This window comes from Vicugna pacos, chromosome X, assembly GCF_048564905.1.
Source record: "Vicugna pacos chromosome X, VicPac4, whole genome shotgun sequence".
Lineage (NCBI taxonomy): Eukaryota > Metazoa > Chordata > Mammalia > Artiodactyla > Camelidae > Vicugna > Vicugna pacos.
The window spans coordinates 93,468,849-93,482,894 of NC_133023.1; the positions used below are offsets into that span (position 1 = coordinate 93,468,849).

At 39.5% G+C, this 14,046-nt stretch overlaps 1 protein-coding gene across 2 annotated transcripts in view; it reads right to left on the reverse strand.

Moving 5' to 3' along the window:
• GPC3 (glypican 3) overlaps positions 1–14,046 on the reverse strand; it is a 371,189-nt gene that overhangs the window by 85,341 nt on the left and 271,802 nt on the right. For both annotated transcript variants that reach the window (XM_015249283.3, XM_006215969.2), the window contains one exon: positions 13,721–13,841. In XM_015249283.3, the coding sequence (XP_015104769.1) occupies positions 13,721–13,841 (121 nt within the window). The remainder of the gene's footprint in view (positions 1–13,720; positions 13,842–14,046) is intronic.

Below are 14,046 nucleotides of genomic sequence, written 5' to 3' on the forward strand. Positions count from 1 at the left end.
GTTTTGGTCATTTTTGAGACTTTGGTGAATGGATGGCACTCAACCTTCAACAGCCAAGGAGCCCCTTTTAATTGGAATCCTGACTGAAAAAAGTGTGTAACAAATTGATTTAAAAAGTAATAGTTAACACATTCTTCAGGGACTCTAAATACTCCATTATGAGAACTTCTGCTGAAGGTTCAACGAGGTACTGGAATTAAAAAAAAAATTTCTATTGTGAGACCTGGATAGGGTACTGGTCCACTGTGAGGTGACACCATGGAACCTTCTCTCCTGAGACCCAAACCACTGCACGCAGCCAAAAATGACTGGCCCTATTTAGGGACCGAGTACTTCCCTTCCCCTAAACTGTTCCATCAGGAAGTGGAAAGGAAGGTTCATGAATTTTAATCACAAGCTTCACTTCTTTGCCTTGAAAACCTGATCAAGCTTAACTGGACTCCTTGCCTCTTTTTTTTTTTTTTTTGGTGCAGGGGAGACGTAATTAGGTTTATTTATTTTTTTTAATGGAGGTACTGGGGAATTGAACCCAGGACCTCGTGCATGCTAAGCATGTGCTCTACCACTGAGCTATACCCTCCCCCTACATTTAATTTTAATATTGCTTCAAGTCCTAAGCCCAAGACTTGTTTCATTTCTGATCTCCAAGCCACCCTTCATGCTCCTGGTAGCATTAAAATCATAAAACACTGACCTGACCATGTCACTCTTGTTCCAATCCCTTCACTGGCTCCTCACTGCTAACAGAGTAAAGTTCGGATTCTTTATAGTATGCGTGGCCCTCCCAAACCTTGTACTACCTTTTCAGTCTCATCCTTCCCTGCCTACATCCTCCTCCACTCCGGCCAGTGGCCTCCGCTCTCCGGCTACTGATGTACCTCCACGTCTTTGTGCCACTGTTCACACCACATTCCTCTGCCAGGAAGATCCTTCCCTCCAATCTCGATTTGTCAAAAGTTTCATCTTTCAAAGCCTTAAAGGCTTAAAGGCTACCTATTTTTGAAATCTTGTCTAATTCTTATGGTAGCAATTAATCCTTCCCTTCTCTGGGCTAGTATAGTCCTTGGTTCATGTTTCTCTTGTGACACTTACACTGTGCCTTGGATTATAGTCATGTAGGTATGTTTTCATCACCCTCCTTGAAAGCAGGAACTGTGCTTAAGCTACCTTTGTATCTGCAGCTCCTACCCCCAGTACACAGAGCTGCTCAATACTGAACAAATGAATTCAAAAGGTAATGACAGATGTATACGTGATAAGTGTGTCTAGGGAGGGGGGACTCTTTATGTCTTTATCAACAGAGCCCACCAAACTCAGTGCTACACACACCTTGGACATTCAATAAATGTCTGCTAAATAAATTGTGAGAGGAAAAAATATACATAATATAGGCATTATATATTGTATAAATTATATATACTTACATATGTAACTTTTATTTTACTTTATTTTCTGTCTGATGAGCTTCATTTTGAAAAGTAGTCATGGCTTAAGTGGTTTCCAAGAACCACAGATAAGAACAAAGGCCGTTGAACCAAGTAGAAGCCCAGAGCTGAGCTCCATCTCAGGATCTTACAATGAAAGCCGTAGCTCTAACAATAATTTGTACCATGGCTTATCAGATTGCAATTATCGATCAGCCAATTTGCCACACAATAGCTCAGGGAATGGCAGTCTCTAAAAAAGAAATCAGCAATAAGAAAGTGCTCCCCACAGGGATACCCTCATCCTATACTTGGGCCTGGAGAACAAAGGCAACAGCGCCACTGGATTCTGGTCTGGAGAGCCTGCAGCTCTCAACTGTCTTCAAGAATCCATATGCAGCTATAACGAAGCGCCCCTGGCTTGGCTTAATCTTTTGTATTAGCTCATTAATGAGTCTGGATTCCTTCCCCATTTTCCATGGTATCCCAGGCAGGGACAAAGGCTCAGGCAGCAGGGGGCAGCTCTCCTTTTGCCTGACAACAAGTGGTGGCTGGTCCCAGCCTATAGCTAACAAATTCCATAGTTCTTTGATGGTAGAGCTCATGGAATGGGTCTTGTCTGCCTTCGGCTCTGCAATGCAAAATAGAGCTTTGGTAATTTGGGCCCAGGTAGTGTTCCTGACATCTGTGACATCATCCTAACAGCTGAAAGTGATGGTGTCTCAAGAAAGCTCAGTAGCCCCAAGCCCTGTGAATTCTTTCTGTTCTGTCGGCATATGAAATACACACACGCACGAACATATTATAGGCCGTGCAAAATCATTCTAAATACCTCCTATGAGACATCTGCCAATAAGGATATCATGTCAGCCGGGTTTTAAATATAGGAACCTCTCACCATCTTCAACCAGAGAGCAAAATGCAAAAGGAATGCAGATTAACTTGCCCTGAACTTTATAGCTCTGAAGTCTCTTCACTTGATGCCATCCTTCCATGAAAGGTCCTGATGGGGCTGAAGAGTGAAATGGGACTTCTGGATCATGTGCTAAGATCTCTAAGCTGTACTCTAAGGGCAGCCTGACTATTTATAGATCCTCCACTTTAGGGCAGAGTTCAAACTTGGGAAAATCTGAGGAACTTGATTTAAGTACACACTCCTTCATATATATGTACATTATATATGTATATATTACATATGATACATGTGATTTTTAAAAAAATTTATCATCTTCATTTTCCATTCAGTTACTTTGATCCAAACTGAACTTTAAATAGTTCAAAAAATCTGTCGAAGGTTGGCTAGATATATTTTTCCAAGAATCTTTATGGTTTAGATAATTATATGTAGACTTTTAAGTCATTTAAACAACAATTCAAGCGAGAAAAGCTGTAGTCCCTACATTCTAGACATTGATAAACTGAGGCAGAGTGAGTCAAGCTACTTAAAAGGTTACTTCTGACTTTCTGTTATTTTATGCTAACCCTTCATACTAGCATAATATGAAGAAAAAGAGTAGTTATCATTTATCGTGTTACACACGCATTACCTCTAATACTTCTACTAACCCTTCACAATAGATTATAGTATACCCATTTCACAGGTTAGGAGACTCGAGTACAGGAAGGTTAAATAATTTGGCCATTAGCCAGGTAACTACAAAGTGACATGTCTGGGACTTAAACACAGATTTATGTTTGGCTCTAAAGCCTTTGTACTTTCCCCCAAACTAGATTACATAGTGTCGTGGCTCTCAAATTTCTCATGACTCTAAATCACATACCAGTAAGACTTTACAACTGAAACAGGCAGTGTTGATTTAATAAAACTCATGTGGAACAGTGAACTTTACTATCCCAAAATAGACCTTTTGAACTGTTAAAGAGGAGAGATAATATTTCTCTAGTTACTCACTTCCATGCCTCTCCCTCCTCCACCTCAACATATAAAGCCCTCCTTGAACCCCTCCAGTAAGGGGCACGACATCAAAAGAGCTGCTACGTCATGTTTGTGAATCTACATGTACTACTTTCCATTTATCCCTGTAACATTTCACTTTGCTCATTTGCTCTGCCCTTTCATCCTACTGAGTGATTGTTAGATCCTGATTGTGGCATCTGTGTTAGCTAACCCCATCTAGCTTTATGCCATCACTAAATATTAGAAATATGACTTCTCTGTCTTCAGTTAAGTCACTGGTTAAAAACTTTAGGTAGTAAGGGCCAAAGCAGACAACTAAAAGCCTCTCTCCAGGCTGACATTGATACGTTAAGAAAATACTCCTTAGGAGTGATGGTTAATGAGCTACACATTTACCAAACTACATGATTACTTAGCCAACATTTTGTGTCACTTGTTGGAAAACGTCTATAGGAATCTCTGTCAAACACCTTGCTGAAATGTAGATATACCACGTCTGCGCCATGCGTACACACACAGAAGGGGAAATGGCCTGGTTTGTTCTGAGGGAGCCCATGGTGGCTCCTAGTATCATCACGATGGCATCTGAAAGCTCATGCTCTCCAAGATTCTAGCCTAGAATTTTGCTGAGATGTGATACCAGGCTCCCTGATTTGTGGTTTCCACAACCCAATTTCCACTCCTTATTAAAGGTGAGCATAACATTTTGTGCCTGTTTCCAGTCTTTTGGCTCTTGTTCTACTTGTTGTGATGACTCAAAATTTGCCAATAGTGATAACATGATAATAACCAGAGGGCTTTTCAGTGCCTTCGGATATAACTGACCTGAACTTAGGCCTCATTGTCTATGACATATCACAGTGTAATTCTCTTGGCTTCTTTGGTCTTCTCAACTGCTTGCCCATAGTACTGAATAGATACTACCTTGAAAAGTGATGACCTAGCAAAACATATACTGTGAAGAAAACAATATCTAAATCAACTAATTAAACAATAAGATCATACTTTAACCATATTAGGAAACTACCCAATAAAATGAAGTACATATGAATAATAATGCAATTTTCACTTTGGACATCAATTAGAACTCGGCTGGAAATAGTCCACTTAATAGTTGCTATGCAAAATCACCTTGGTTGTTATCTAAGGAAAGCATATAGTTATGCATACAGAATAGACCCCATTCTTATTATTTTACATTCACTAAGTACTAACACTCAGCCTACAGAGAATATGTAAACATCCTTAGTCATATGTCAAGTAAGCTTACAGTTGAAGGTTAGGTCTCAAATAATCATGGGCAGAAAGAAGTGAGGCCAAGCATTTGGTTGAGCCAGTTAACATGGGGCTGCCATCCAGGGGCAAAAGTATCTATAGAAAAGCTGGTTTTATTCCCACTGAATTTTATCAGAATCCTAATGCCATAGACAAGGAAAATTTAGTTGTGTTGGTCTTCAGCTCCAAAGAAGACACTTTTGGCTCAAGAGTAATGAACCATCCAATAGGAACATCATTTCCAGTAGGAATAATGTCTCCACCAAGCCATTCATACTCTCCATTTTAACTGTGAGTTAAAATATTGTCTCCATTTTAACTAACAGTTCCTTTTAGGAGGTGGCTGATGGGGATTGGAAGGCATTCTGTGGCTGCTTTGTGTATTATAGATAACTTAGAATATTCACTGAACCAATGTTCAAATGAAGAAATGGCTCAGATGGGATTAAATCTTTAATATTAGCTTCAAGGGCACTGTGAGATATCTTTTAATTGTTTTAGCAGTTGAAACCCTTTGTTTAAGTGACATCTTACTTAAAAGATCCATATGTAAAGCAGATTTTAGAAATGCTCTGGTTAAAATAGGAATGGGGGGCTCAGAATAACCCCCACAGCACCTCTCCCACAACTCTACTCCCTGTGGAACACAATCTGAATACACTGCCAAAACAATTGAGCTGATGGGCACAGAAGCCCACTTACTAATATGATGCTAATTTTGCCATTCTGGAAGGAGGGAGAAGGCACTGGTTAAATTATTATAGGGAGCCCAGGAAGGTGGAGGAGTTGTGATTCAGAGCATGAGAGTAAAAGGATGATTAATCCTCAATGGGGACAGGAGCCCAAGTCAGACTATGTGAGTGGGTATAAGGCCACAAGCAACAGGTCCTCCTGATTCTGTCTGCTTTTAGTTCAGTGATCCCAGCAGAGACCGCCCCCCACCAACCCTGGCCCATGTGCAACAAGTGCTCACTGGGTTTAATGAAGCAGTGGGCACTGAGGTGTACTTGTCAATGACCAAACAGTAGTTAATAGATGTGACAAGAGATAAATAATTAGCAAGGTCGTGCCTCATGCTATACCACTTTTTGTTCCAAAGATGCACTGCTTAAGGACAGGCTTCTGCTATGATTGGGAGTACTGTATAAGACAACGTGCTTGCTATTTACTGTAGATAAGACATGAAAGCAACCAAAATGTCCACTGACAGATGATCGGATAAAGATGTGGTTTATATACACACATGTGCACATAATGGAGTACTATTCAGCCATAAAAAAGAATGAAATAATGCCATTTGCAGCAACATGGATGGACCTAGAGATGATCATATTAAGTAAAGTAAGGCAAAAAAGACAAGTATCACATGATATCACTTATAGGTGGAATCTAAAATATACAAATGAACTTATTTACAAAATAGAAACAGACTCACAGACATAGAAAACAAACTTATGGTTACCGAAGTGGAAAGGGGGGAGGGATAAATTAGGAGTTTGGGATTAGCAGATACAAACTACTATATATAAAATAAACAAACAACAAAGTCCTACTGTATAGCACAGGAAACTATATTCAATGTCTTGTAGTAAGATATAATGGAAAAGACTATGAAAAAAATGTATGTATGTATGACTGAATCAGTTTGCTATACAGCAGAAACTAATACAGCATTATAAACCAACTATACTTAAGTAAAAAAAAATGTGCTTACATGTTTGCAAACATGCTTTGAATTGCATCGCATCATGTAGGAGCCTTTGGAAGCACAGCAAAGGCTCTAGAATATTAAGCTGCTCATTTTTGAGTCCAAGCTTTGTCATTCACTCACAGTATGACTTTGGACAAGTCATTTCCCTCTCTTGGCTTTAATTTCCTCATCTGTAAAATCAGAGGGTTGAATCCTATGACCTAAAGGCTCCTGCAAACTATAATCCTGCACTCATGTAACCCTACCCTTTAGCACAGAAACTGGTTAATATTGGATGTGAAAAGTACCTTATATGGAATCTAAATTTAGAAATAAATTGAGGGCAGCAAAGGTTGAGTTCTCTGAATGAATTGATCAATAAAATATTGTGTATGAGTGTCTATTCTGTATATGATACTATGTTGGGTGTTAGAGGAAACAGTTGTGTGCATGATCCTGGACTTCAGGAGGTGACAGTCCAGAGGCAGGATATATATTCATAAATCTATCTGGGTAAAAAGTTGTCTCTGAATTTCCAGATAGTATTTGAACATACATATACTGATATACTGCTTATAATCAAGGTTTGTGGGGTAGAGAGCAATCATTTGTAACCATTTATTTTAAAAAGGTTGTGTTGCCTTTGGCCAGCAGGTAAATGTAAACAGAATATGAAACCCTATGGATTTCAGAGATATTTTGGAGATATATTTCTAACTTTGTAAACCTGGTAGCTTTATAATTTGACAGAATTCAATTTTCATGTAGACCTTGTCTTCCCATAGCTAACACTTCCAATAGTTCTAACTAAAAAAAGAAAAAAAGCATATGACAGAGTATAATACTGCAATGAAAAAAGATCAGCTATTTCCCTTCATTGCTAAGTCAAAATCACAACACTGCAATCAACAATATGTTGGCTTACCACTCTTGACTCATTTTCCATTTTTGAGTAATTTAATTCAATATGCAAGGATGAAAATACATGACCCAATTTAAGTCCCTTTAATCCTGTATATTCTAAATAAAGCAAATAGTTCATTTTCAAGAAATTTAATATGAAATCCTTGGGAATTCATTTGGTACAGTGTTATTAAACTGTACATGGTAATTAAGATATTAAAAACACATGCTCCCCAAAGCCACCAGACAGTGTAATTATTTTTCAGGCTATTAAGGAAAATGACAGAAGATTTTTTTAATGATAAATGTGTTCTGGAATGCAGCAGCTAACTCCCTTTTACTTCATGAAATCGTGTTTTAGCTCCACAGAGTCTAGGTCTGGTATTTAAAGACAATCTCACGTTGTCCTTTTGTAACTCAGAAGTCATTCATCTTCTCTCGTTAACATGCCGTTGTAGATACTCAGTCTTTCACACACACGTGCGTGTGCGTGCACACACATGCACACACACAAGCATACACACACTCTAGCTCCATAAGGAAATGGCAGTTTCTAGAGTTCTGCCACACGACTTGTATGTGAAGAAGTGTGATGGACATTGGGACATAATTCCATTTGGAAAGGCCTTTTATTTAAATTTGACTCTCAAAAGGTTTCTTCTTTGTTTAGAATTTTAGATCAGTGTTAGCTCTTTCAGCAACCATTAGAGTAGGCCCACATTTTGTAACTCTCAGTGGTTTTACTGTGAGAAGACTCTGAAAAAAGTGACTCCAAGTGTTTTCGATCATGCCTGAGATTCGTTTGAAGATTTTTTAAATCACATGCTAAGAAAAGTCCTGGGTAATTTTCTGACACGTAACAACTTTACTAATTAACTTATTAAAATGTTAACTTTCTATTTCAAAAGTTGCTGTCTTTTCACGATACCAGAGCAATCTGTCAGGTATCTAAAAAAAAACTTTTCAGGTGTTTATGAAGGGGGATGGAAGTGGAGACATTCCACTGTCTGCTGCACATTTAAAATTTTCTCTGACCACTTAAAATCATTTAACGAATTACAGATAGCTAATAGAAAGTTTGTCTGTTGTCTATAACTCAAACCCAGGTCACAAAGTGCCTCAATTTTCACATCATACAGTGTGATGCTTAGTTGTCTAAGAATCTTGCCAATTGAGATTTGGTAAACATGTGCTTATTCTTTCTTTGCTGCTGATTTTAGAGCTTCAGACCATAGACATTAGGATATGAGGGACTTGGAAATCATTAGACAAATTAAGGAGTTTCTGCTATCTGTGCTTCTGCACATCTTTTATATATGGGTCACGTTAACCATAGCAAGGTGTGCCATGTCTTTAAAGATGAAGAAGGAAAGAGCACAGAGACTGGCATCAGTGGCCCTGGATTCTAGGTCCGGTTCTACCACTTAATATACATAGGTCACTGAGTCTGCTAGTACCCACCGTTTCTTCATCTAGTAAATCTAGATAATAATGTCTGCTTCTCAGAGCCATGGTGAAGACCAATTTATACAATGTACATGAAAGAGCTTTACAAACTGGACTGTGCTATGCAAACTTATGGCAGAATTATTATCATTCATATGGCGTCCCAGGGCTAACATGATCTGAAGACAGGTCACCTATCTGGTTCTGGAGGAGGGAAACTTAGGGGTGATAAATGCAAAAGTGTTTTTTTTTTTTATAGTTTAATGTCTTCACAGCCTAATGAGAACAAGGCAAGAGAACAGAAGAATTGGGTGGGGGGAAGGGCAAGTTTAAGTTCCATCTGCCCAGGCTGGAAGACTGGTGGGAAGGGAAGAATCTCTCAAAAGATGAGAGGTTACGAAGTAGAAAGGGATGACCTGGGAACAGGGTGTTTTAAAAAGAGTAGTGGAGCAGAGAATAAAGTCACAAGTCTTGTTCACAAGAGGGTGCTGGGTTAAAGCCTGACCTTGAGCCACAAATCACGGAATCACACGGCTGGAAGGAATCTTAAGAGGCTACCTCGTCCACTCCCCCACCATTCAGCAGGACATTTCAACCATCCCAAACAGATGAGACTTTATCCAACTTTGAATGAACAGCTCTGACATCACATGGGCAGGTATTGACTGCTCTGGCTTCAACTGTTTACAACGGGCTGGAAAACAATTTCTGGAATTTCATTTGCACCTCAACTGAAACTGGGGAAAAACAATAAACAGCTAGATTTTCCTTGGGCACAATAATTTCGGTAGTAGTTTAGGGACTGCTAAATGAGCATTAACTACACAGCTACTTTTAAACACAGAGAATGTTACTGACAAAACTGGATTAGAGGACAAACGGCCTGCAGTATCATAGGGATAAGAATGTATTGTGATCATTTTTGGTATCTGTGGGGTCTTCTCTCCATGCAGGAGCCTTGGAGCAGGATACTAAGAAAAACAAAAAAAAATTTTTAAAGCAATATGGCCTAGCAAATTCTAGGACTGACACTGAGGACGTAAAAGAATTCAATTCCTCTCCTAACACAAGACAATAAATCCTCACACAAATTAGAAACTGAAAAGGAAATAAAAAGGTCCTCATTTCCAATCGTGGGAATGTTACACATGAACTCGGGCTTGGAAGGAGGAGGGGAGAACATTCCACACCTGCAGGCCTTCCCAGGAAAGAGGCCCAGGCCTGACCCTGAACCCATCCCCTCCAGGTTACACCATGGGACTATCAATATGGAAATAATGTTACTTTATTCCCTTAGTGAGTATATTATTTCCAGTGCTATCAACAGCAACCACAACCTGAAAGGAGGCAGCTGAGAATTTCCATGGAAGAAAGTGAAGAGTTATTCTGGGATGTGTTCATAAATGGCCTCGCTGCAGTCCATCTGGATGGATACACAGGGTGCATCCTGAGAAGGTCTCTGTGTTCATCGTGGTGTGTGCTGGAGCATCTTACTGTAGTTTAATACATCCAGCACCAAGGAAGGGGCTTAGGAAGATGACATTACACTCCTGGATTCACCGCTCACTTACACATGAACTTGGGCAAGTTCACTTGATTCTACCTTCTCATCACTAAAACTTTAGGGTAATTCTGTCAGGCCTTCAGTGAATCCAGATGTTTGGCAGGGTAGGGGAAACAACATCTGGATGATTGATTGAATTTTCAACTGAACTTACTGGATGTTTTGGCCGCATGCCCACACAGCCTTCCATGGTTTTCTGCCTCAGTTTCCCTACCTATAAAAACGGGGGAAACATTATCACTTACCTCCCAGGAGGCAGTGAGGATGAAATAATATCCGAGGGTAACAATGGGTTCCTGAAGAGAATGATTCTGTGATGGTACTCTGTCTTACACAATTCCAGCTTGGATGTTTTTTCCAATATAAGCAGTTAGACTTTTAGGACATGTAATCACTTTGAAAGGTGGTTAAATGCCATACAAATAAAACACATTACCATCATCAGCATCATAACCTTCTTCCTATGACTTCCCTAAAGTGTCTCACTTTCAGATTCAATCACAGCTAAATAGGAATTTTATTGAAAATCTGAAAGAAGACGTGTTTTGGCCATGTAAAACCACAGATGAGGAAAAAAAAAATCAATGTTTGTGTTTGGAGCCCAACCAATTTCAAGAGTTTAACTTAAACAGGTAAAACTGGTCTATCAATGAGAATTAATTGGTTGCTCAATGGTATTTGTAAGGGAATCAAAAATGTTCACACCTACATCCACAGCAGAGGTAGGAGAAAGGAGTTGTAATGGTGACCTTTTCGACGCTGACAATACACACCTCCCTACCTATGAGGTGGCTTCAACTTTGGTGGCTGGAAGTGAGCGTAAAGAGAAAGAAGGAAACAATATGGGAGAGAAAAGAAGAGATGCATTAAAGGGATGTCTTTGATCCACCCAAAACAGAATTAGAGCAGCAAAAAGTATTGGAATTCTGCTCCCTTTCAAACCCACTCAAATCCTGCATATATAGAAAATCCTGAATATAAGAATCATCTTAACTCTGCCATGCACATGCAATTATCTATATTTGTGTGTATGTAAACTACATGATTATGTATACATTTTATAGAATGATATTTTAATCTCTAATCCTCACAACAATCTCATAAGAAGAGGTTTTGATGACTCTATACACTATGTACGGAGGAGAAAACTAAGGCTCAGAGACTTGAATGACTTGCCCAAGATTATATATCTCATAAGAGCCACAGCTGGATTCAGGTCCATCTGGATCCAAAGCCCATATTCTTTTTTTTTTTTTTAAAGTAAAGTGAGAATTTAATAAAGGATGGATAGTACACTGGCAAGGGGAGAGCGGGCAGGCTCAGGTGAGTGGCTGCCAAAGCCGTATTCTTTTCACGCTACTGCATGGTCTCCCATAGTATTGATAGCAAACACCTAAAAGTCTTCACTACAGGGGCATGCTATAAATAGCTTTAGTGGCTGTTAGGTTATATAGAAGCCCATGTTTGATGCAGCTTTCCCTTTTTCCAGGATCTCTGTCTGGCCTGCCTTGTGAAATCCTTCTCCCACTAGCCTAGCCCACCATAGGCCTAAGCAAACCACTCAAAACTTAGGAGTAGCTTCTCTCTCCTGGCTCTTCATGAGAGGCTGCCTTTGATTTGTACTTAAACATTTTCCACATGTGTGCTTCCCTTCTCAGGAAGTGGTAAAAACAGAGTTCTTTTGAATTCTCAGACTCCCTGGCACCTGGCTGAGTACACAGTAGGTATTCCTTAACGGCTGTTGACCAAAGAGATCTGTTGACAATATTGTTCATTTAGAATCAGGGGCACAGTGATGGGCCCTGAGATTTTGGCCTCACCAGTCCTTGGGTCTAACCAGTTGAGATGAGCCACCTAGACACATTTAGTTTGAGATAATTTGGAAAAAATTCAGAGGACAATTCAGAGGATACTGTCACTGTCCCCAAGTAAAGTGTACCAGTTCCGCAGTGAGTGCTCTACGTTGTACTCTGAACTCTTCAGAGATGTGTTTTGAAATAATCATACTATAACTAACCAGACTTTATAGAACTTCACGAGGTTGTGAGTTCATCCAAAGAAGGGTCTGTTGTGCAAATCCTGCCGCTGTCATGTGCTCAGCAGCAGTAACAGCTGTTTAGTAAGTGCTCAGGGAGTACAGACTGCTTTATCAGGCACTGGAAGAGTCACCCTCAGATGTGTAGTAAATATTTTCACAATGCCATTTGCAGTGAAATGTATTGCTATTAGAAAGCCCTTCCAAACATTTCCTAAGAATCACAAAAATTTCACTGCTAAACTTTATATTAAAAAACAAAATCATGTCAATGTCTTCATCCAGAAACCTCTGTCTTTGTATAAGGATTTTAGTTTCAATAAGTTCTTCCTGGTTGGGGGTGGGAAGGGTACAGCTCAGTGGTAGAGTGCATGCTCAGCATGCCCGAGGTCCTGGGTTCAGTCCCCAGGACCTCCAGTAAAAGAAATGAATAGATAAACCTAATTACCTCTCTCCCCGAAACAAACAAACAAACAAACAAACCAAAACCAAATCAAAAAAAGTTCTTCCTAGGCTACAAACAGAAGTCAGTGGTGCCAGGGCCCTTCCACCCATGGATCATGGGGTAGGAACACTGTCACTCTGGTTACATGGTGGCACTTTGGATGGCTTTTATTTTTTTTTACTATAGTCACAAAGCAATCACAAGCAGATGGTACGACTAATTTCTATTTGTGTCTTAGTTACTCAACTCCCTCTGAAAGGAAAAACTGTATAGGTCAAGGGTATCTGTGGGTGTTTCTGTGCATGGCAGTGAGTCAGAAGTTGGCAATGGTGCAGCGGAGCTGGTCCTCTCATATCTTGCTCGGGGCAGTGAAAGCTCATACACCTCCATTGGAAAGGAGTTTGCATCAAAATGCTCATATCCTTTGACTCAATAACTCCAGGATTTTAAGGAACTGGTCTAAGATCAGGAGATAGCACTATGCATAAAGAGGTAGTTTTATTTATAATGGTAAAAATTTGAAGCAATCTGAATGCACAGCAAAAGCAGGCTGATTAATTATAATTAATACTAAAAGGAATCTTATGTGGCCACAAAAATGATTAATATGAAGCTCTGTGGCTACATGAAAAAATATTTCCAATATACTGTTAATTTTAAGAACTAGACATCACTTGTATACTTCCAGTTATGGAAAAAGTCTTTGTAAGTGTGATTTTCTCAACAAACATTTAAAAAGAACATGTGAAAAAATGAAAACAGTATAGACTAGCAGGATTGTGAGAAATACTTTTCCCTCTGTTTTCCAAGCTTTCTCTTGTATTACAATATTTTCTTTATAATTTAAAAGAGGGGTGAAAAACAAGGATCAGAAGTCCTTTTTAGCAGAGAGAATTTTTGAAGACCGTGAACAATGGAACAATGGCTGCCTCTCCAAAAGCCCAAGAATACAGTTTGAACCCTGGATACCATCCATCCTTCATTTTTGGCCATTTCCATTTTTCTTGGATAGACACATACCTGGTTAATGTGCTTCAGTTTGTCAATAATTTGACTGACCACTGGCTCAGGGCCCTTCATTTTCAGCTCATGGAGGTTGAATTGATTTTTCATTCCATTCCTCGCTGCCTTTTGGCTGTATCTGGAAACATGAAGGTAAAGAAAAGCTGCGTTACAACAGAGTGTCAAACAAAGTGCAAGTTGATTGTATTCGGCACCAGTGGTCAAGCTGACCACAAGCTCTCTTTGGCCTTCCAACCCAGGGAATGATTAAATGGTTCAAGGGTAGACCACTCCAGACAGAGTCCATTTACAGTGGAGAATGTTCATTCAACAGTCAACAAGTA